General features: G+C 43.2%; 1 protein-coding gene across 1 annotated transcript in view; it reads left to right on the top strand.

Annotated features, from left to right (window-relative positions):
* TENM4 (teneurin transmembrane protein 4) overlaps positions 1 to 22,860 on the top strand; it is a gene marked incomplete in the record, with an annotated part of 1,986,086 nt that overhangs the window by 1,631,589 nt on the left and 331,637 nt on the right. Inside the window, 1 exon segment of the mRNA XM_073612821.1 lies at positions 11,572 to 11,715. Within this exon segment, the coding sequence (XP_073468922.1) occupies positions 11,572 to 11,715 (144 nt within the window).

Genomic DNA, 22,860 nt, shown 5'->3' with positions numbered 1-22,860 from the left:
CATTTTCCTTCCCGTACACCGCTTAAAGAAGGACTCCTGTCTGAATAAAAAGCCAGATATTGTTTCAGAACAGAGCAGTGGAAATTGCTGAAGGCAGCTAATGGACATTTTCACCTCCTTTCCTTGCAACGAAAGAGGGGCTACTTTTCGCATATTACCCTTTACCATCGTAAATGTAGTAAAAATGTTGTAATCTCTGCACTGTTAGTAATTTTATCTTAAAGTTCAGACTTTTTATTTGATGAGGTAAAAGAGATATACAGTATAAAAGATTTTTTTATAGGCAAAAGACAATTTTTTTTAGCATGTGTGAGTTTTTCGAATGCCCCCCTTATAAGAGGGGCTTCGTGATTGGCTAAAATTGGTGCCAAGAGCACAAGTCCCTACCCCCACTCAAGCCCTGCTAGAACACAGTCCCTCCTGTTGAGGTTGAACCCTCCGCCATCTTCTAACCCTGCTCCTTGGCATAGCCCTCCACACGACATCCCCTGCCATAGACCTTCATATTCAGAGAAAGGAATGTCCACACAAGAATAGATTCACTGCACTTTACTGGTGGTGTTCAGAAAATATCATTACAAGTCACTCTGTAGTCGCCTACCGTCCCCATGACTAAGCCCCGTGGGGGGGGCGAAACGGGTTGGGGCGTGTGGCCCGGGCGGAGTCTAGGCTGAGGCTGCTTCCAATCTTTATACACAGGGGTTTTGTGTGATGTCGGGTTTTCAGGACTATCCTTCTGCTCATTGATGAGCATTACAGTCACATCACAGGGACATATACAGTACATTCCAGAGTCACTTGACATATACAGTCAATCATGTATAGTGGACGGTCAGCAGTAGTCACAAGTGAAAGCACGTGCAACACTTTAAACAGCCAACTCCCTTTCTGTCTCTCCTCTGCCCGGGGTCATTAGTACTCACAGGACTGCGCTCTCTCTCCCGAGAACCTTCCAGGGAAGCAGCCTCCCACAGGGATCTGCAGCCTGGCCTAATAGGCCTTTTTAATCCTCCCTAGCCCTCACCTACCCAACAGAATTACTACAACTGGAGGCTCCTATGTACAGGTCCACTCCACCTGGCCTCCTGCCCTGTTCCGGGACTATGTGTGCTGGCTACATTCTCGCAAATGTGTTTGGCTCCCATGCCCCATGTGCAGCTAGGACCCCTCCCAACTATATAACTGGGCACTGACTCACCCATGACATCACTGTGTAATGTGCATGGTCACCCTACACTATACATTCAGATTTTTGCAATTTGTATCAAATCAGTCATGCCCTTTCAGGCTTTCACTGTGTAGTTGATTGTAATTCTAAATAAGATTGTATAGTGTATGATCGTCCTAAGTCAGTGGTGGTCATCTTGCTTGATGTAGGGGGCTTCAAATGTGGCCCATGACATTACAAAGGCTAACCATGCTCCTTTAGAGTTCTCTTGTTCAGCCCACGTTCTTAACAGGAGAAATCAATAGATTCCCCCATCTCCATCATACAGAATGGATGGAGGAATTTGCACTGCTGGCTATTGTATTCAAACAATGGCAACACCAGCAGCTGTCTGAATACCTAAAGTGACCGCATCGAATTGCATACTCTGTCCATAGGACAGGCTAGAGCAGTGGCTGGTCATTTGCTATGCAAGGTAGTCTCACTAATTTTAGGTTCTGATGTTACTGTTATGCTGCATACACACGGTCCGAATGTCCATCAAAAAAAGGAGCTTTTGGTCGGATATTCCAACCGTGTGTATGTTCCATCCAACTTTTTCTGTCTGAATTTCCGCCAGCAAAAGATTGAGAGCCGGTTCTCTATTTTTCCAACGGAAAAAAGTTCCTATCGGAAATTCCGTTCGTCTGTATGCAATTCCGACGCGCAAAAAAACACGCATGCTCAGAAACAATTTGACGCATGCTCGGAAGCATTGAACTTCATTTTCTCGGCTCGTCATAGTGTTGTACGTCACCGCGTTCTTGACGGTCGAGGGTTCAGAGAACTTTTGTGTGACCGTGTGTATGCAAGCCAAGCTTGAGCGGAATTCCGTCGGAAAAGCCATCCAAGATGGTTGCCAAGGGCATTAGACATGATTGGATCTTTCATCAAATAGGATAAAAGCTCAAACTTGGGGCGGCCAATAATGATTGGTGGTGGGCGGTGGTCAACCTGCCCTTGAACAGTACAGCAGATCCTGGTGTGTAGTGTGCACAAGGCCAAGCAGATGTCTTCTGCTTCCTCCTCTAAAGAAGGACAGGCCTCGTTGTAAAGAGATCTAACAAGTTGCAAAATATATGACCAAGTATATCAGACGTTTATCTTAGGGTGTTATTGGGTTGTCAAATTAGGAACAGGATCAATGCTCGTGTAGTAGTTGCACATAACACAAATATATTGGAGATGTGAACATGATTTGCTAATATTTGCAGATGGATAGATTTGCAAAAAAAAAAAAAAAAAGATATAGATATCTTCTTTTTTTTTTAACAGAGACCCTAAAGAATAAAATGGGTATAAAATGGCGATTGTATTTATATATATATATATGTGTGTATAGATAATGTGTATTTTATTTTATTTTTTTTGCAAATTTAATTTCGCATCTCACACTGGTTGCAGTCATTGAAGTCATTTGGCCTTTTCATGTTACACTGATTCACTCGACAGCTTGAACTCGCGACCCTAACACCCAAAACCACTTCCTCTGAAACTTCACATGACCATTATTGCCAGTGATTGATGAAGACAAAACAACCTTTTTTTTTTTTTTTCTCTGGCTCCCTATTTACTCAGATGTCCCAGAGGCAGATTCGCAAGTGGGCAGCTTAATCCCCTTTTTATGCCTGGATTTCTTTAACTGTCTGCTATCAGTTTTAAAGATCAGTGTGGGCTTACATTACACAATATGCAGAAGCTGACTCTTTTGTGCGGGTTAAAGGGAATCAGTCACAATGGGGAGCACCTGTCTCAAAAAACATCAGATGGAAGCACTCTCTTGCCTTGACCTGGATCTTGGTTTGGATTTCCCCCACAGTACAAATTCATAGAGGTAACTTGGAGCCTCACCAAGGTGGTCCTGTAGTGTGTCTGGGTTTGGTAAGGGCATTAGATTGTAAGCTCTGCTGCAGCATGGGCTGAAGTGAATGTGCTTTGCAGCCTCTTCATACCATCGCATTTTGTTAACATGTGGTCTTCTTTTTCTTTGCATACAGCGTACATATATTGTAAATTATGCTCATAAGCTTCTCTCCAAACAAAGCTTTGGTGTGTTTTTTTTTTTTTTTTTTTTTAATGCCTCTAAACGCTGCTCCTGAAATACTGCTCTAAATGCCTGATGCACATGGCTAACACAGAACAGCGGCATAAATATATATATATATATATATATATGCACACTGTACGCCTGCAAAAGCGACCTTTTTTATATGCCCTTCTACATGATGCCTAAGACCCCATTCACACTTTGCGATTTTGAATTGTGGGCATAATCACAGCAATTCCAAATAACACGCACCCCAAGTTTAGGAGGGAATTTTAAGGAAAAAAACTTTTAGGAGTAAAGTTTAAGGCAAAAAAACTTACATTAAAATGCCCATCAATGCAGCGTTCTCTGCAGCCTTTTCAGTGTCAGTGCAGCCTTGCCTCAGTGTCCATTGCAGCCTTATCAGTGCAGCTTTGCCCCAGTGCAGCCTTGTCAGTGCAGCTTTACCCCATTGCAGCCATGTCAGTGCAGCTTTACCCCATTGCAGCCATGTCAGTGCAGCTTTACCCCATTGCAGCCATGTCAGTGCAGCTTTTCCCCACTGCAGCCTTGTCAGTGCAGCTTTGCCCCATTGCAGCCATGTCAGTGCAGCCTTAACAGTGCTGCTTTGCCACAGTGCAGCTTTGTGTGATCGCCGCCGACATACACAGCCGTGTGTAGATTCAAATATGGTGCAGAGACTGCAGGGACTCGGCGGAGCCGAGGTACACATAGCCGAGTGTTCTCGGCTATTCTCAGCTATTCTCTGCTATTTTCGGCGCCGATCACTGTCACGCCCAGTCCCGCCCTATGATGGACATAACACAGGTCCAATGGTGGGACTGGGCGTGACTGTGAGCGGCAGCGAGACTAGCCGAGAACACTCGGCTATGTGTATCTCGGCTCCGCCGAGTCCCTGCAGTCTCTGCACCATATTTGAATCTAGACATGGCTGTGTATGTCGGCGGTGATCGCGGCGATTGCCGCGATCGCCGCCGATCAAACAAAATTGGTGGGGATCGGCGTATAACACGCACCCGCGATTTTCCCCTGATTTTAAGGGGAAAAAAAGTGCATGTTATACGCCGATAAACGCGGTATATATATATATATAGATAGATAGATAGATCTTTCAAAGACTCAACATGCCTCTTAGCAAATACCTTTTGGTGTCCACTTTCCAAAAAGGGGTAATTTGGTTGGTGTTTATATATATATATATATATATATATATATATATATATATATATATATATACACACCACACACACTGGCCACTTTATTAGGTACATCTGTTCAATTGCTTGGTAACACAAATTGCTAATCGGCCAATTGCATCGCAGCAACTCAATGCATTTATGCATCTACACATGGTGGAGATGACTTGCTGAAGTTCAAACAGAGCATCAGAATGGAGAAGAAAAGGTATTTAAGTGACTTTGAACGTCAAACGGTTGTTGGTGCCAGACGGGCTTGGTCTGAGTATTTCAGAAACTGTGATTTTCTACTGGGATTTTCACGCACAACCATCTCTAGGGCCTACAGAAAGAGAAAATATCCAGCGAGCGCCAGTTGTGTGGACAAAAATGCCTTGTTGATGTCAGAGGATAATGGGCAGACTGGTTTGAGATGATAGGCAACAGTAACTTAAATACCCACTCGTTAAAACCAAGTTATGCGGAATACCGTCTCAATGAATCTGCAACACATTGAACCTTGAAGCAGATGGGCTACAGCAGCAGAAGACATCACCAGGTGCCACTCCTGTCAGTTAAGAACAGGAAACTGAGGCTACAATTCGCACAGGCTCACAAAATTGGACAATTGAAGATTGGAAAAACGTTGCCTGGTCTGATGAGTCTCGATTTCAGCTGTGACATTCAGATGGTGGGGTCAGATTTTGGCGTAAACAACATTTAAGCATGGATCCATCCTGCTTGTATCCCCGGTTCAGGCTGGTGGTGGTGGTGTAATGGTGTGGGGGATATTTTCTTGGCACACTTTGGGCCCCTTAGTACTAATTGGGCATCGTTTAAACAGCACGGCCTACCTGAGTATTGTTGCTGACCATGTCCATCCCTTTATGACTACAGTGTCCTCATCTTCTGATGGCTCCTTCCAGCAGGATAATACTCCATGTCACAAAGATCCAACCATCTCACCACTGGACAATGAGGTCCCTGTACTCCAATGGTCTCCACACTCACCACATCTCATCCAATAGAGCACCTTTGGGATGTGGTGGAAGAGATTGTCATCATGGATGTGCAGCCGACAAATCTGCAGCAACTACGTGATGCTATCATGTCACTATGGACCAAAACCTCTGAGGAACGTTTCCAACACCTTGTTGAATCTATGCCACGAAGAATGAAGGCGAAAGGGGGTCCAACCCGGTACTAGCAATGTGTATCTAATAAAGTGGCCGGCGAGTGCCCATCTAACCCCCCCCCCCCCCCCCCCCTCCTAATCTTTTCTATGAGTCACTTTGTTACTTGTCAAGGTTGGTCAGTTTTGGTCACCTGGGGGAATTGATTTTTCAATGTTTGTACAACAAGGTATGGGGCAGATGAGATGGTCCCGGGCTTTTGTTTGCAGGTGATGATAAATGACTCTCCCATTGTCCACGCCTGACTCAAGAGAGTGTCTTGTTTCATTGAGGTGGACATTGGCAGGATGAACTGGGGTGATAGACGGAAGTGTCAGACCTGAACAAAGGTTAATGTTTATAGGATGGACTGCCTTCATTGGGGTGGGAAAGTCAATAATAGACTTGTCAGCAAACTTTTTAACTAGATTTCAGGTCTGGGGGCTTCCTTCATTTACTCCGAAGCCTGGTTATTTTTGCTCTTTTTCTTCTTCTTGGCGGTGCTAGGATTGTGCAGCGACAACTGGAATAATAGAACTGGAATCACGTAAGTGATCTAATTCTTTTTATGCAAAGAGGCTCGTAATGAGCAGGGATATCATTAAGACACTTGCAGATAGATCACGGTTGTACAAATCCCAGAAGCTTTAGCAAATACACCTAATCAGTTAAGCTGGCGCCTGATGTTTTTTGAGTGTTTTCTGTTGCAATCGGTGGAAATTTCCTCTCTTCGGAGCTGAAATGGATGGCTTCCAAATTCTTTTACTTTGTCCATGCTGCATGCTTGTTGTCTGATACCTGATTTTTGGACCAGATTGGGTGACTTGGCTGCCTATTGAGGATGCTGGAGACCTTGGTAGAGATTTTCTATCTATGGTTGGTGGTAAGATCTGTAGATCAGGTTGTCCATTTTTTAGGCATTTATTGTTCTTCATTTATTCAGGAGAAGGGAGGGACGTTGTTGGCTCGAAGTGGGGGATATTGTTGGCTCCTACCCAAGGGATGCACAGATTGTTTAGATTTATTTTATTTTATTTTTTTATCTATGATTGTAATGTGATTGCATTAAATAAGTCTTGTGGGGTTGTTTCAAGTTTCAATCAGAAATGCCAAAGTCAGCTGGGGTGGAAGATGTTTTTGTTGGTTGGATTGTTACTTAAATATGGCCAGCATCTTCTATGCACAATAAAGATGTTTGCTTTTCTTTTTTTCTTTTCTTTTTTTTAAATTTAATTAAATTTTTTAATTTTTTTTAATTGAAAAAAGTGCATTATTTAATTTTATTTTTTTATTTTTTTTAATTTATTTTAGTGAAAGGCTTGTTTTTCTAAAAATTTGCTGTGGTTATGTTATGTGGTCTGTTTAAGGTTTATCTAAACTAAACCCAATCATTTAATATGCTAGCATAATTCAAAAAAAAAAAAAAAAAATTGAATCTTTTTAAGTTTTCAACGTCATTAAGATAATACTTTATTATACTTGTTACAGAGTGTCAACTGTCTCCCAAATTGAACTTCTGCGTTGTGACATGTACCCCTAAAGCCCCGTACACACGATCGGATTTTCCGACGGGAAATGTGCAATGACAGGCTGTTGGCGGTAAATCTGACCGTATGTACGCTCCATCGGACAATTGTTGTCGGACTTTCCGCCAACAAATGTTGGCTAGCAGGTTTTCAAATTTTACGCGGACAAATGTGTGTTGTCAGATTGTCCGAGCGTGTGTACACAAGTCCGTCGGACAAAAGTCCAAAGTACAAACACGCATGCTCGGAAGCAAGGATGAGCCAGAAGTGGTCGGTCTTGTAAACTAGCGTTGGTAATGGAGAATTAACATTTGTGACACGGCAAATTATGAAATCTCCAAATGCAGCGCACAATTCTCTTCTTCTTTAATGGGATAATAATGAAGCTGCTTTGCTGGTGATACTGATGGAGTTATTGCAAACAAATTTTCAAAGGCTTTTTTTTATCTAGTGATATCAAGAATAATATTATTATGCTGTTTTTTTTTTTTTTTTTTTATTTGGGGAAGTTACCACAACACCATTATCCCGTAGTTTATAAAATCAAAGATACAACTATGTTGCTGTCCCTTGTCAATTTTACATTGTATTTTATAAAATATAACTGCCTACTCCCAAACCGTCATTTGAGGTAAAACACATAGCCAAGTATTATTCTACACAATTTTTTTATTGTGCATTAAAAAAGAAAACAAATAAAATTAGACATGCTATCTGCCAATAGAACTTAACCAAAAAGTGCATTCTATGCATCCAAAAATATAGAAAATATAACAAATCAAATTGTTATTATTCAACCAAAAAAATAATGTCAAAGCAATAACTCCAAGGCCAATAATAAATAACACGTTATCTCCTCCGATTCCGCAACATGTCTGGTTGATGAACGGCCGTTCAGAAACGAACTGAAAAGCGCGAAATGAAAAGCGCGAATCAACACTCACCAAACGTCTACTAACACGAAATTAGCAGAAGGAGCCCAAAGGGTGGCGCTAAAGAGCTGAAAAAACACGTAGTACGTCACTACATTCCTAATTGTTGACCAACAATTGTGTGGCCGTGTGTATGCAAGACAAGTTTGGGCCAATGCCCTTCGGACAAAAGTCCACGGTTTTGTTGGCCAACAATCCGATCGTGTGTACGAGGCTTTAGACTATAAGCAGTTGTGCCGCTGCACATTGCGCAGGCTTGGGCTACTTTTTTTTTAATTTTTAATATCAGATAGTTGGCACAGAACAGTTCTTAACTGCTGGAGAGAGTACATGTAGAGAGGAAGTGGCTAAAAGAGATCAGAGAAGATCAGCAACACTGAGATGCAACAAAGAATGAATAAAAGGTGAAAACAGTACTTTATGAAAAAAAAAAATGCACCATTCTTTAACAAACTGTCATCCACCTAGGTTTTATAGTTTCTTTGAATAGAAGTAAGGCTCTTTTGACATTTGTATGACTCCAGAATTGAGCTGATTTTGATGCAATTTTGGATGGACTGGTCAGCGCCAAATCGCACCCACCCGAAGTTGCACTTTAAAGCCACCCGACTTTGGAGTCATACAAGTGTGAATGGAGCCTGAGACTGGATTCACTCTTTTGCGCAGCGGGAAGAACGTGCCTAATGACACAATGTACGAAAGCGCATTGTTGTACTGCAGTGCCATGCATTCCTAAATGCACCCTAATGCACATTGCCAACAGAAGTGCAATATAGTGCAAATAAGTTTTTTTTTTTTTTTTTTTTAAACGACATGCTACTTGTGAAAGTGAAAGATCACTTGACCAGACATCGGCAGTCAAGTTTGACAGGTACCCTTATGTCTATAGTAACATTAAATATGTTGTGGTGGTATTGGATTTTAAGGTTTCTACTGCTGGGTACAGATGATGGCTCTTTTATTTAGGACGGTGACACTGGCTGCGCTGTTAGGTCAGGGAACTCTGCCGAGCAAGGAGTGGATCCGATTCCTATGAAAATCTGTGTATTGTGAAGGTCCTATCTCCGAAGGGATTGAGTTTCTCAATCTGGTCAGTGACAGCAGCTCTGCTCTGTTTACTGACACTTAATCCTCTGAGAGCCGGAGGGGCTGGGGGCCTTATTAATTAAAGTGGAGGAGAATCCTGCATATTTACAGCAAACAAAAGGGGACAAAGGTGAGTGGAGCACAGGAGCGTTCCCTACTTGTGTGCATGGTGAGTCCTGACATTCCAGCCTTATCATTAGGCTCAATGCTGACAATTCATCTGCAGCACCCTCATAATGAAGTCCTGCTACTGACATTTTTGGATAAAGTAGCTGGCCTGTCAGGGAGGAAATGGGATTTAATAAAAGGTTACAGAGTTAATGTACATCTAAATCCTGAGGAGCCACATTTAGTTTAAGCACTGTATACCATAAGGTTGCCTTTTTTTTAATTAAATAAGGTTTTCAGACATATTTCATTCTTTTTGATTTTCAGTACTGCTGACCACCACTGGTCACTTTCAGCTATATGTTGTCCACGTGCGCTCTTATTCTAGATGCACCTAGTATGACCTTCATTAAGGATGAGCTCAGATTTGGTCCACATGAATGGCCATGTTAGGTCAGTGGTGTCACCATCTTCCTTGCCCATTTGTGTACATGTAGCTAGAAATGCCCTGGTCACAGTTCATTGGGCAGCAGTGGGTGGGAGCGACCTCTTCCTTCCCATTTTGGTCCAAACTTGTGATCGGCCCTCAGTTCCCAATCGGTGCCGCCCCATCAAACCCAAGCTCATCTCTGATCTTCACCTGAGTCACATTTGACAATGACAGGACAATGAGGCAAATAAAGTCCATGGACTGAGGTCCAAAATGAATTTATGGGCTCACAACATTCTCTTTAGTAATAAAACCTTTTACTAATGCAAATTAAAAACATAAAATCAGTTAAAACACATAATACAGTAGCATATTGCACCTACTGTATATGTGGATTTGGGATGGTAGCCAGAATTCACTATAATGTTAGCGAAGGCAACAATCAAAAGTTCTGTAAAATGTCGATAGTTGAGGGTGCCACCATCCTTTTACGAAGCAGTACTTTTTAGTGAGCGCTATGTATATGGGTGGTGGCACTTCCGATTATCAACAGAGCTGTATAATATATATATATATATATATATATATATATATATATATATATATATATATATATATATATATATATATATATATATATATAGCTTTTTAAAGCTTATTTGAGGTTTTGGTCAGTGCTCTGCAATACCAACTTTTCTGCTCGTGCCAGGTAGCATGTTGTTTCCACATAAAGATGTACTAGATATGAAGTAGTACTCCAAACAGCATTACCCCCTCTATCACGTGACCGTGTTTAGGACGAAATATTATCCGCTAGGCCTGAGTACCAGATCATAGAAGGAGGTTATCTGTGGCTGAAGGACTGGTGAGATTATCCCCTCTATTACGTGACCATACTTGGGACTAGTGATTGTCCGCTAGGCTTGAGTATCGCACCTATATCACGTGACCGTGCTTAGGGCTAGCGGTTGTCCACTAGGCCTGAGTACCACATTCTAGAAGGAGGTTATCTAGGGTTAAAGAACTGGTGACATTACCCACCTATATCACATGAGTGTACTTGGGGCTAGTGATTGTCCACTAGGCCTGGGTACCACATTCTAGAAGAAGGTTATCTAGGGTTGAAGGACTGGTAACATTACCCCTTCTATCAAGTGACCATGCTTAGGACTATCGATTATCCGCTAGGCCTGAGTACCACATCATAGAAGGAAGTTATCTGTGGCTGATGGACTGGTGAGATTATCCCCTCTATTACGAGACCATGCTTGGGACTAGTGATTGTCCGCTGGGCTTGAGTATCACATCATAGACGGAAGTTATCTATGGCTGAAGGACTGGTGACATTACCCACCTATATCACGTGACCGTGCTTAGGGCTAGTGATTGTCCACTAGGCCTGGGTGCCACATTCTAGAAGGAGGTTATCTAGGGTTGAAGGGCTGGTAACATTACCAACTCTACCAAGTGACCATGCTTGGGACTAGTGATTGTCCGCTAGGTCTGGGTACCACATCATAGAAGGAGGTTATGGAAAGGTGTTTTGTAGGAGGAGGAGTGCTGTCAAGGTGAGTATACCCTTATTGGGGATAGGGGTTGAGCGTCTTTAGACAAACCCTGTCACTTCACCCTGCAATAAGCAAGGCAATAGCATCTCTTTTAATTCCTTTCGATAGATGAGGTTAAATTGTAAAATAGACAATCAGACAGATCATAAAATTTCCAATTGCTTTCAGCTGGGTTTTGAAAGTGCTTTGAGTATCGAGCAATTTTTGTTTTAATTTCTTTCCATTCCTTAGTCATATTTAATTGAAACCCGTTGGCCATATAGTAATTGAATAGCATTTTAAGACTACCAATTGATTCTTTTTTTTTTTTTTTTTTTAAGAAATTTCAAAAACACCCAAACACTTGACAATCAAAAAAGCAGGAATCCCAGATCCGATTGACAAAGTAGAAAACGTTTGGATCAGTGCATGGGTGGCTAGCGTAAATGAACGGAAGGATGATTCCATGGCTCTTGATGGAATACGTAAGTGAACCAAAGGGTGTCTTTATAGCTTTCCAGCAGTTCTTCCATTAATGCCATGTCTGTGAGTGATTTGTAAGGGGGATGTCAGGACGGGATGGGGCTTTGATATTCCTTTTTATTTTTTTTCTCCTTCCTCCCACAAGTAGATTTTCTAAGAACTGTGGTTGGTGTTTCTGCTTCATGTAATTCTGGTTTTCTCCTTGATGTAATATCAGCTGCTCGTGTTCATCAATAATACATAGCAGTATTCAGTGTTGTCTGCAAATCACCAGCGTTGCTCTTTCAACATCTCTGTTCAGCGGAGCTGATAAATATGTAGTGTATAAATTCTCCCCTCTGCACTGCTTGCCTGTCATTTATTAAGAAGACATCAAGAGGTTTACGTCAACCTACGTTGAGGAATGTGGCTGAAAGGCCCAATTATGGGTGGGACTTGATGGATCAAATCATGTGGCGGTTGCTTATTACTTTGGATGCTTCAAGTGTTGGGCTCCTTCCCCTCTGGCGGTCTCAGATGGCGCTCTCAAATCTTGTATCTCAACTACCACCGCTATGGCATATCTTGTTCTTCCTGCTGTTGCCATAGAACAAAATAAAGAGAGTGTGGCCACCTATTTGTAAGGGTTGTGTCCAGATGAACGAGCTTGGAACTCTTCACTAATCTCCCAAACAAATTTAGAAAGCTAATGGAGTGTTTAGAGCAGTGGTTCCCAAACTGAAGCCCGAGGGCTCTATTACTCCCCTTGGCACCAACAATGGGATATTATTCCTAACAATGACGGCGCATAAATTCTTCCACTGACTCCAAGGATGGGGCACCATTCCTCCCACTGACACCAACGATGGGACACTATTCCTCCCACTGACACCAACGATGGGACACTATTCCTCCCACTGACGCCAACGATGGGACACTATTCCTCCCACTGACGCCAACGATGGGACACTATTCCTCCCACTGACGCCAACGATGGGACACTATTCCTCCCACTGACGCCAACGATGGGACACTATTCCTCCCACTGACGCCAACGATGGGACACTATTCCTCCCACTGACGCCAACGATGGGACACTATTCCTCCCACTGACGCCAACGATGGGACACTATTCCTCCCACTGACGCCAACGATGGGACACTATTCCTCCCACTGACGCCAACGATGGGACACTATTCCTCCCACTGACGCCAACGATGGGACACTATTCCTCCCACTGACGCCAACGATGGGACACTATTCCTCCCACTGACACCAACGATGGGACACTATTCCTCCCACTGACACCAACGATGGGACACTATTCCTCCCACTGACACCAACGATGGGACACTATTCCTCCCACTGACACCAACGATGGGACACTATTCCTCCCACTGACACCAACGATGGGACACTATTCCTCCCACTGACACCAACGATGGGACACTATTCCTCCCACTGACACCAACGATGGGACACTATTCCTCCCACTGACACCAACGATGGGACACTATTCCTCCCACTGACACCAACGATGGGGGCACTATTCCTCCCACTGACACCAACGATGGGGGCACTATTCCTCCCACTGCTACCAACGATGGGGGCACTATTCCTCCCACTGCTACCAACGATGGGGGCACTATTCCTCCCACTGCTACCAACGATGGGGGCACTATTCCTCCCACTGCTACCAACGATGGGGGCACTATTCCTCCCACTGCTACCAACGATGGGGGCACTATTCCTCCCACTGCTACCAACGATGGGGGCACTATTCCTCCCACTGCTACCAACGATGGGGGCACTATTCCTCCCACTGCTACCAACGATGGGGGCACTATTCCTCCCACTGCTACCAACGATGGGGGCACTATTCCTCCCACTGCTACCAACGATGGGGGCACTATTCCTCCCACTGCTACCAACGATGGGGGCACTATTCCTCCCACTGCTACCAACGATGGGGGCACTATTCCTCCCACTGCTACCAACGATGGGGGCACTATTCCTCCCACTGCTACCAACGATGGGGGCACTATTCCTCCCACTGCTACCAACGATGGGGGCACTATTCCTCCCACTGCTACCAACGATGGGGGCACTATTCCTCCCACTGCTACCAACGATGGGGGCACTATTCCTCCCACTGCTACCAACGATGGGGCACTATTCCACTAATGCCACTGATGGGCCATTATTCCTCCTCCTCCTAACCACAGGGGTGCTGTGTAATTTTTTTTTTTTTTTACTCCCCCCCCCCCCCCCCTGCTACTTAAGTCTGAAGGACAGTAAACTAGCCCCTTGTTTAGAAATTTTGGAGAACCCTGGTTTAGGGTATTAATAATATCCTAAAACCAAAATATAGTTCAAATGACTGGCTGTAATTTAAACCTATTTTGAAACCATAACAGATAAACGAATATTTTTGAGTAACCACATGCCCCATACAGTGGCTTTTATCTAACTCCCAAAAAAAAAAAAAAAAAGTAATATATTGCAGCTTACAAGTCTTTTAGATGTGGTGGCTGCATTCGTTTTCATTTTTAGTTTCTTCCTACCAGTGATACTGCCAGTTAATCTTGGTCATACATGGCTCAGTTTTTTTCCTTCAGACAGCAGGCTGAAGGAAAAAAACACTGAACTGATTCCCCCAACTATACATTAACCACTTAAGGACCGGAAGGATTTACCCCCTTAATGACCAGGCCGTTACGGCACTTTGTCGCTTTAACTGACAATTGCGCGGTCGTGCAACGCTGTACCCAAACAAAATTGACGTCCTTTTTTTTCCCCACAAATAGAGCTTTCTTTTGGTGGTATTTGATCACCTCTGTGTTTTTTATTTTTTGCACTATAAACAAAAAAAGAGCGTCAATTTTGAAAAAAACAATATTTTATTCTTTTTGCTATAATATCCAAAAAACGAAAACAAAAAAAATTCTTCATCCGTTTAGGCCGATATGTATTCTTCTGCATATTTTTGGTAAAAAAAAATCGCAATAAGCGTATATTGATTGGTTTGCACAAAAGTTATAGCGTCTACAAAATAGGGGATAGATTTATGGCATTTTTATTATTTTTTTAATTTTTTTTTTTTACTAGTAATGGCGGTGATCAGTGTTTTTTAGCGGGGGCAGATCAGACACTTTTGACACTTTTTTTTGGGACCAGTGACATTTATACAGCGATCAGTGCTATAAAAATGCACTGATTACTGTATAAATGACACTGACAGTGAAGAGGTTAACACTAGGGGGCGATCAAGGGGTTAAGTGTTTCTAACTGGGGGGGGACTGACTGGGAGTACAGAGAGAGATCGCTGTTCCTGATTACTAGGTACAGCAGATCTCTCTCTACTCCCCTGTCAGAACGGGGATCTGTTTGTTTACATTGACAGATCTCCGTTCTGGCCCTCTGTGGCGCGACTGATGTCTGCCGGCCATGCGCATCAGCCGCCCCCCCCCCCCCCCCCCCCATCGTGCAGTGGACACCTGCTATAGCTCTTGAAGGGCCTGCCGTATCGGTATGGTGATTTACGGGAACGAGCCGACCTGCTGCAGTATAATGACGGCAGGCGGTTGGCAAGTGGTTAAAGGTGGACGTGGGAGTCCCCTCATTGTATTCTGACAGCAGGACACCCCAGCTTTCAAAATACACTGATCAGCAAAATTTTCCGACAGACCGGTTCATGAGAAGTTGATAGATCGACTTCTCAAGAAGGGGAATGGCCACAGATGGATCCTAATTCGGCTGGTCCTTGCTGAACCTATTGCTCTTCCTGTCCTAGGGTGACAGTGGACACCCACCCTACTGCATCTACGGAGGAACTAGGTCCTCACCCAAGGCTGCTTTCCTGATTTGGCCTACAAACACTTCAGTCTCTCCATTATAGAGGGAGAAAGGGGTTGTATAGTTCTGGGATCAGAACTTCTAAAGATTTTTTTTTTTTCCTTTTTCTAAGTAAGAATTTTTTATTTTTTATTTTTTTTTTCCCATCATTTTTATGGTTTTCTGGATAATTTGTACAAACACAACAAGGTTATCCTACAGAATGTGTCAAATAATGCTTATATTGGAAGAATGGTAAATACAGTATGTGCGGTTCATCTGATAAAATAAATTTGTACTCTTAACGTAATATTAATTGTTAAGCATGGATGAATAGTTGGACTATTTTACAGTTTAACATTTTAATAACTCCAAATTTTAACAAGAATTCCTATGTTAAAGGGGAAGTGAATTCACCCCTGCCTACACTCCCCCGCTCTTTTCAATGGCACGCCCTCGGCCCATGACGGATACAATACCGTCATCCCAGTTGTTAAACCTTAGGCATAATCATAGCAACATAACACCATTATTTCCACATTATAGCACCAATATCTGCAATCGGAATGTTATAGTAACGTTGCATCATACAGTGTAACATCAAAACATGTGCAGCGGTAATAGGCCACAAAAGACAAACAAAATGGGCAAATACGTGGAAAACCTATTAAAGCATGTTAGTCACCGTACAACGGGAAGATAGAAAGTGATTAAAATCTGTCCAACAGGGCACACATTTTTTTTGGTGTTGAGCCTATGTTATGTAGGGCAACAGGTTCACTATAATTGCGTCCTCCTACTTGCTTTTTCTTTATTCCCACCGCTTTTCTGCTGGAGGTAGGAGAAACCCCCCTCTATACGTTAGGAGTTAGTCAAGTCATAGCTTACAGAGGTCTAAAGACTCTCCCCATGTGACAATGCTGGTGCTTGGTGATTGGCCCCTCGCTGTCACATGGGGTGAGTCACATGTTGCTCTATACCCAGAGGAACCAAGAATTTTCTTGGCTGTACCGAGCAGTGGATAAGTGCAGGTAAATGGAGTGAGCTGAACGGAGATTACAGGGTCGTGGTTGCTTTGCCCTGCAAGGGTTGGCTTTAACTGTCCATTAATACGTTGGAAAATTTACATTTGCAGTGTGTGAAACAGTTGCTAATAACATTAACAACCATACAAGTATCATCATATACAAGCAGCATATACATTATTTTGTCAAAAGTATTGGGACACCTGTGAGCCAGGCCTTTCCATCCAACATCAGTGCCTGACCTCACAAATGCACTTCTGGAAGAATGGTCAAACATTCCCATAGACACACTCCTAAACCTTGTGGACAGCCTTCCAGGAAGAGTTGAAGCTTTTATAGCTGCAAAGGGTGGGCCAACTCAATATTGAACCCTACGGACTAAGACTGGGATGCCATTAAAGTTCATCTTCGTGTAAAGGCAGGCGTCTCAATATTGACATTATACTGTATCACAAAAAAAATGAACATGCCTAGTCACACAGATCTTAAGATCTCTCACTTGTGAATTCTATTGAGTGTCCCCATTTTTGTTAGTTGCCATCAAAATTGGCTGTTGTGCGAATTTGAAACACGCAGTCAGTTGTGTGTTTGAAAAATGTCGCACCCCCTATGCTACTTTCAATTAAAATTCCTTCTCCTCTTATGGTCTCCTGACACTTTTATGAATTCACCCATCAATTATAATGAAACCTCTTTTCCATCAATAATTTATGAAATGTTGTATCATTGATGTTAAGTGGCCTTCAAGGCCCAGATGTCATCCACCTTCCTGCTGACCAGCTCGCTGACACTGAATGAGCAATGACGGGTCTGTCCAACTCCGGGGGTCCAACTTTCTTCTTTGAGAAGTGTCACGGTATGAAGCTGGGGCTCATTGTACATGTGCTGCCCTTATAGGATCTGCCATTATTAGTAATACATCTTCCAAGTAGTCCAGTGATTAGAGGTTGTTGCCAGTGGAGGAGAAGAATACATACTGTGTTCCTCTGACCTGGAACAAAAGCTTGATGACCTGTACTCTGAAGCCCTTTATAGATGTTCTTTTAATGATTAGCAATGGACCAGCAGTCACAGCTTGTGTCTTTTCAGCCTGGACTCCTGTTGACTTGTGCTGTGTGGAAGGGACCTTCATTAGCACCAATATAAACAGCCCATTTTCTTTGAGTATTTCAGGTGACCATTGATGGTCTTCATGCCGGGCTTAAAAAAATAAAAATAGGAGAGTCTTTAGAGATTGTTGTTTGAAAACAGACCCCCTAAGCCTCTATTCACGCATTCACATCTTATGGAAGCGCATCTACAGGCCTTTTTTTTGTGTATTTTAACATGTATATGCATTTTCTTTAAGTGTTTAGCAAGCGTATGTGCACTTGTATGCACAGGTGGGAGTAGAGACCAGGGAGAGCGGAGGAGTACATTTGTCTAGCTGCAAAAAATGCGCAAAGTTGCTGATGTTGCGTGTTTACATTCAAGTCAGTGGGGTCAAAAATGCAGAACACAGCTTTAGGGCCCCTTCACATGGGCTGTCCGATCAGGTCCGCCTGTCAGTTTTTCAGGCGGACTTGATCGGACATTGCAGTCTCCCTTATGGAGCGGTGTATTATACGATCCAACCCTGCCCGCAAAACCCAGACGGATGGTGGCCATATTTTCCATCCATCTGGTGGATTAGGATCGAATGAAAACAGGACAAGTGGTCTGTTTCCACCTGATTTTCCCATAGAGGCGAGCAGGACTGTGTCCGCTCTGCACAGCGGAGCAGACAGGACATGTCATCCGCCTGCTCAGCAGTGATCAGCGGAGCAAGCAGAATCCGCAAAACGGAGGCCCAAATAACTTTTGGAGCTTTGAGAGAAGAGATATGAACAGCCGGTTTTGATAAGTATGGAATTCCTATCGCATAATCGTTTTGCCTAAGCTTAGGCGCAAAAACCCTCAGGTGTGCAAGTGTTAGGGTAGTTTTGTAGCTTACTAAATAGTTTAATCATAGTGGCAAGCTGCCATAGTTGACTATATTGTGGGGGTCCAGGTCCTTCTCGCATTGTTGTATTTATGAAGGATTTGGGTCACCTCCACTCTTGATTCACTCATTTTTTCTACACAAGATGAAACCTCTAGTACACTGTGGTGGGTCGGAGCAATGACCTTTTTTGCTCGTGTAGTAAAATTATGGGCCTCCTCTTTGTATTGTATTTATGGACGATTTGGGTCACCTCCACTTTTGATTCATCTGAGCAATGACCTCCATGGAGTAAAATGATGGGCCTCCTCGTATTGTTGTATTTATAGTGGATTTGGGTCACCTCAACTTTTGGTTCACCTGAATATTTTTCCACACAAGGTGAAAACCTCGGTACACTGGGGTAGTTTTACTAAAACTGGTGTACTCAGAATCTGGTGCAGTTGTACATGGTAGCCAATCAGCTTCTAACTTCAGCTTGTTCAATTAACCTTTGGCAAAAAAACCTGGAAGCTGATTGGTTTCTATGCAGAGTTGCACTAGATTTCGCACTTTCCAGTTTTAGTAAATAAACACCACTATGATTGTTCTGAGCAATGACCTCAGTTGCTCATGGAGTAAAATTATTGGCATCCTCCTCGTATTGATTTATTTATGGTGGATTTTTGTCACCTCCATGTTCGATTCACTTGAACCTTTTCCACACAAGGTGAAACACTTGGTACACTGTGATGGGTTTGAGCAATGACCTCAGTTTCTCATGGAGTAAAATTTTGGGCCCCCTCTCATATTGTTTTATTTATGGCGGATTTGGGTCATCTCCACTTTTGGTTCACCTGAATCTTTTCCATGCAAGGTGAAACCCTTGGTACACTGGGGGAGATTTACTAAAACTGGTGAACTCTGAATCTGCTGCAGCTGAACATGGTAGCCAATCAGCTTCTAAGTTTAGCTAGCTCAGTTAACCTTTGGCAATAAAACCTGGAAGCTGATTGGTTTCTATGTAGAGTTACACCAGATTTTGCACTCTCCAGTTTTAGTAAATGTCCCCTGCTGTGATGGGTCTGAGCAATGACCTCTGTTACTCATGGAGTAAAATTTTGGGCCGCACCTCGTATTTTTGTATTCATAGTGGATTTGGATCACCTCCACTCTTGATTTACCTGAATCTTTCCCATATAAGGTGAAACCTTTGGTACACTGTGATAAGTCTGAGCAAAGACCTCTTGCTCATGGAGTAAAATTTTGGGCCTCCTCCTTGTATTGTTTATATGGTGGATTTGGGTCAGCTCCACGTATGATTCACCTGAATCTTTTCCACACAAGGTTAAACCCTTGGAACAATGTGATGGGTCTGAGCAATGACCTCTGTTACTCATGGAGTAAAATGATGGGCCGCCTCCTTGTATTGCTGTATTATTTTTGGTGGATTTGGGTCACATTCACTTTTGATTCACCTGAATCTTTTCCACACAAGGTGAAATCCTTGGAACACTGATGGGTCTGAGCAATGACCTCCATGGAGTAAAATGATGGGCCTCCTCGTATTGTTGTGTTCATAGTGGATTTGGGTCACCTTCACTTTTGATTCACGTGAATATTTTCCACACAAGGTGAAACCCTTGGTACACTGTGATGGATTTGAGCAATAACCTCTGTTATGGAGTATATTTTTGGGCCTCCTCCTTCGTATTGTTGTATTTATGGAGCTTTCGGGTCACCTCCACTTTCGATTCACCTGAATTTTTTTCCACACAAGGTGAAACCCTTAGGGACCACTCTATTTCTGCAATGTTATTACAGCTACCTTGGCGTTCAGAGCAGGGAAGGTACAACTGCTGTCTCCATTTTGTTTGGGCAAGCGTCAGTACGAGGAAAAGGATCTCCTCAGTGAGTTTGCAAAAAAAATAAAAATTAGGCTGTCATTTTATAATCAAGAATGCTGATGGTGAAGAAAATGTTCTATGAATAAACTTGACAGCTTGGCTGTAGGAAAAAAAAAATACTTATTGATTTTGTGGAGAAAAAGTCAATATTTTTCTTTGCCGAGGCACTTTGCCACATCAGGAAAAAGTTAGCATGTCTTGTTTATGATTCATGGGAGTTAAAGCTGTAAATCAGGCAGCTCATGCTGTGACAGAAAGGTTTTCTGTTCGCCGAAAACACGAATGTGTTTGTGCATTGAAAGCCAATCCACCTTCCCGCTATTCTGACAAGCCGAACGTAAAATATATACCTGTCAGGAAGCCATTTTGTTCGCTGAATAAGAAGACTTCGATTTGGGGAAAAGCCATACAGGCTTTGGGCTACGGCGACTTATGATTTATTCTCTTATACTATTTCTTTCTTGCGCCTTGGTGATTATCACTTTATTTCATGTTGGGTACAGCCATGTCACAAGTTGCTAATAGACTTTTATAGAAATTTTGAAGGAAAAATCCCTAGGCTCTGAAGTATGGAAATCCCTTTGTCCTACTTTTAGACCTAAAAGACAAGTTCACCTCCTCTCTCAAATCCCCCCAGCCCCTTCCCTAGCCTCCGTAATATACCAAACTAGCCTTTCTCAACCTTTTTACCCAGAGGAACCCTTAAAATCATTTTCAGGTCTCAGGGAACCTTTACTGAAATCAATTCATAAAGGTTAGTGACAAACATGCTTCCACATTGGTGGACAGTAGGAAGAATGCGCCCCCCCCTTTAAAATGAAAAGTCTTTCTCAACCTTTTTTCTCCAGAGCAAGCCTTAAAATTATTTTTGTGGTCTTGGAGAACCCCTACTAAAACCAGTCCTTGAAGGTCAATGACAAAAATGCCCTACATTGTTTGATAGTAAGAAGAATGCCCCCCCCCCCCCCCCCCTCCCTCTAATGAAGCATGTCATTAGAGAGATATAGAGGCCACCAATGCTTCGCCTAAGTAAGCCTTTCTCGACCTTTTTTACCCCATAGTAACCCTTGAAATAATTTCGGGTCTTAAGGAACCCTTACTAAGACCAATCCAATTCCTTAAGGGTCATTGGCAATAATGCCCCTTACATTGGTGGTCAATAGAAAGAATGCCCCTGACATCGGTGGTCAATAGAATGCCCCTTACAGTAGTGGTCAGAATGCCATCCTTACAGACAGCCAAACAGTTAATTGGTGTCATGCTACTGGCTTTCCCAAATGGCATTGATCTTGGAACTATGCAGAGACCATCAAATGGGAGGTCACTCAGCTACAGCTCAAGGAGCCCCTAGCAATCTGTGGAGGAACTCCAGGGTTTCGCTGAACCCTGGTTTATATTGGCTGCACTTTACTGTGCACCCTTCTGCCCCTGGTCTTGACTTGCCTCCTCTGATGGCTGTGGCCTCCTTGGTCTGTAACCCAGTTGAGAAAATCTTTTGCATGGCTGTCTGCGTACTAACTTACCATAGACTCAAAAGGAATGGATAGAACCATTCAAGTCTTATCGGATGTCAGTGGTGCGCAGAAGGGATCACCTGGCAAGTATGGTTGTCACCTTTCCTTTATGATTCCTTTCATGTCATTAACATTGGCAATTTGTCCCACTCTTGGTTAAATACTTGTCAATGGGCAACCCTCCTGATCAATGGGCAACCCTACTAGATGTTCGGCTGCAGACAGTGAAGGAGGCCACAGCCTTTAAAGGAGATAATAAGAACCTGCAGGAAGGAATGGTGGCACAAGGAGGAGACTGGGATTAAAAAATCCTTTTTTGTATGGGGCTGTATAGGAATATACTGTATATACTCGAGTATAAGCCGACCCGAATATAAGCCGAGGCACCTAATTTTATGACAAAAAACTGGGAAAACTTATTGACTCGAGTATAAGCCTAAGGTGAGAAATGCACAGCTACTGTAAGTGGAAAAGAGGATCAACAATGCCCATTTGCAGCCTCACTGTGCCCATTTGCAGCCATAGGTCCCCCGAACTTCAAACTTGGAAGTTAAGGGTTCCTAGATGCCCCCTAGCTGCAGCCAAAATTTGGGGTCTCTTGACCCAAAGGGTCCCAAAATGACATTGCTGCAGATGGACACAGTTGACCGACTTTGGGGCCCCGTACCCGGGGCCACTTGGTGCTAGGAACCCCAAATTTGGTGTGCAAACCCAGTGGAACTAGCACTACAACATATCCACTGGGGCTCCTAGCACCAAGTGGTTCCAAGATACGGGGCCCCAAATTTGGTTCGGAAAATGTCAAGCACTTTTCTGCAGCAGAGAATGACATTTTCCGAACTGACTTTGGGGCCCCGTATCTCGGGGCCACTTAGAGCTAGGAACCCCATATGTTGTAGTGCTAGTTCCACTGGGTTTGCACACCAAATTTGTGGTTCCTAGCACCAAG

The sequence above is a fragment of the Aquarana catesbeiana genome, linkage group LG02 (genome assembly GCF_042186555.1).
Source record: "Aquarana catesbeiana isolate 2022-GZ linkage group LG02, ASM4218655v1, whole genome shotgun sequence".
Classification (NCBI taxonomy): domain Eukaryota; kingdom Metazoa; phylum Chordata; class Amphibia; order Anura; family Ranidae; genus Aquarana; species Aquarana catesbeiana.
The sequence above is the reverse complement of the archived record's forward strand: the minus strand, read 5'-3'. Positions and strand labels throughout refer to the sequence as shown.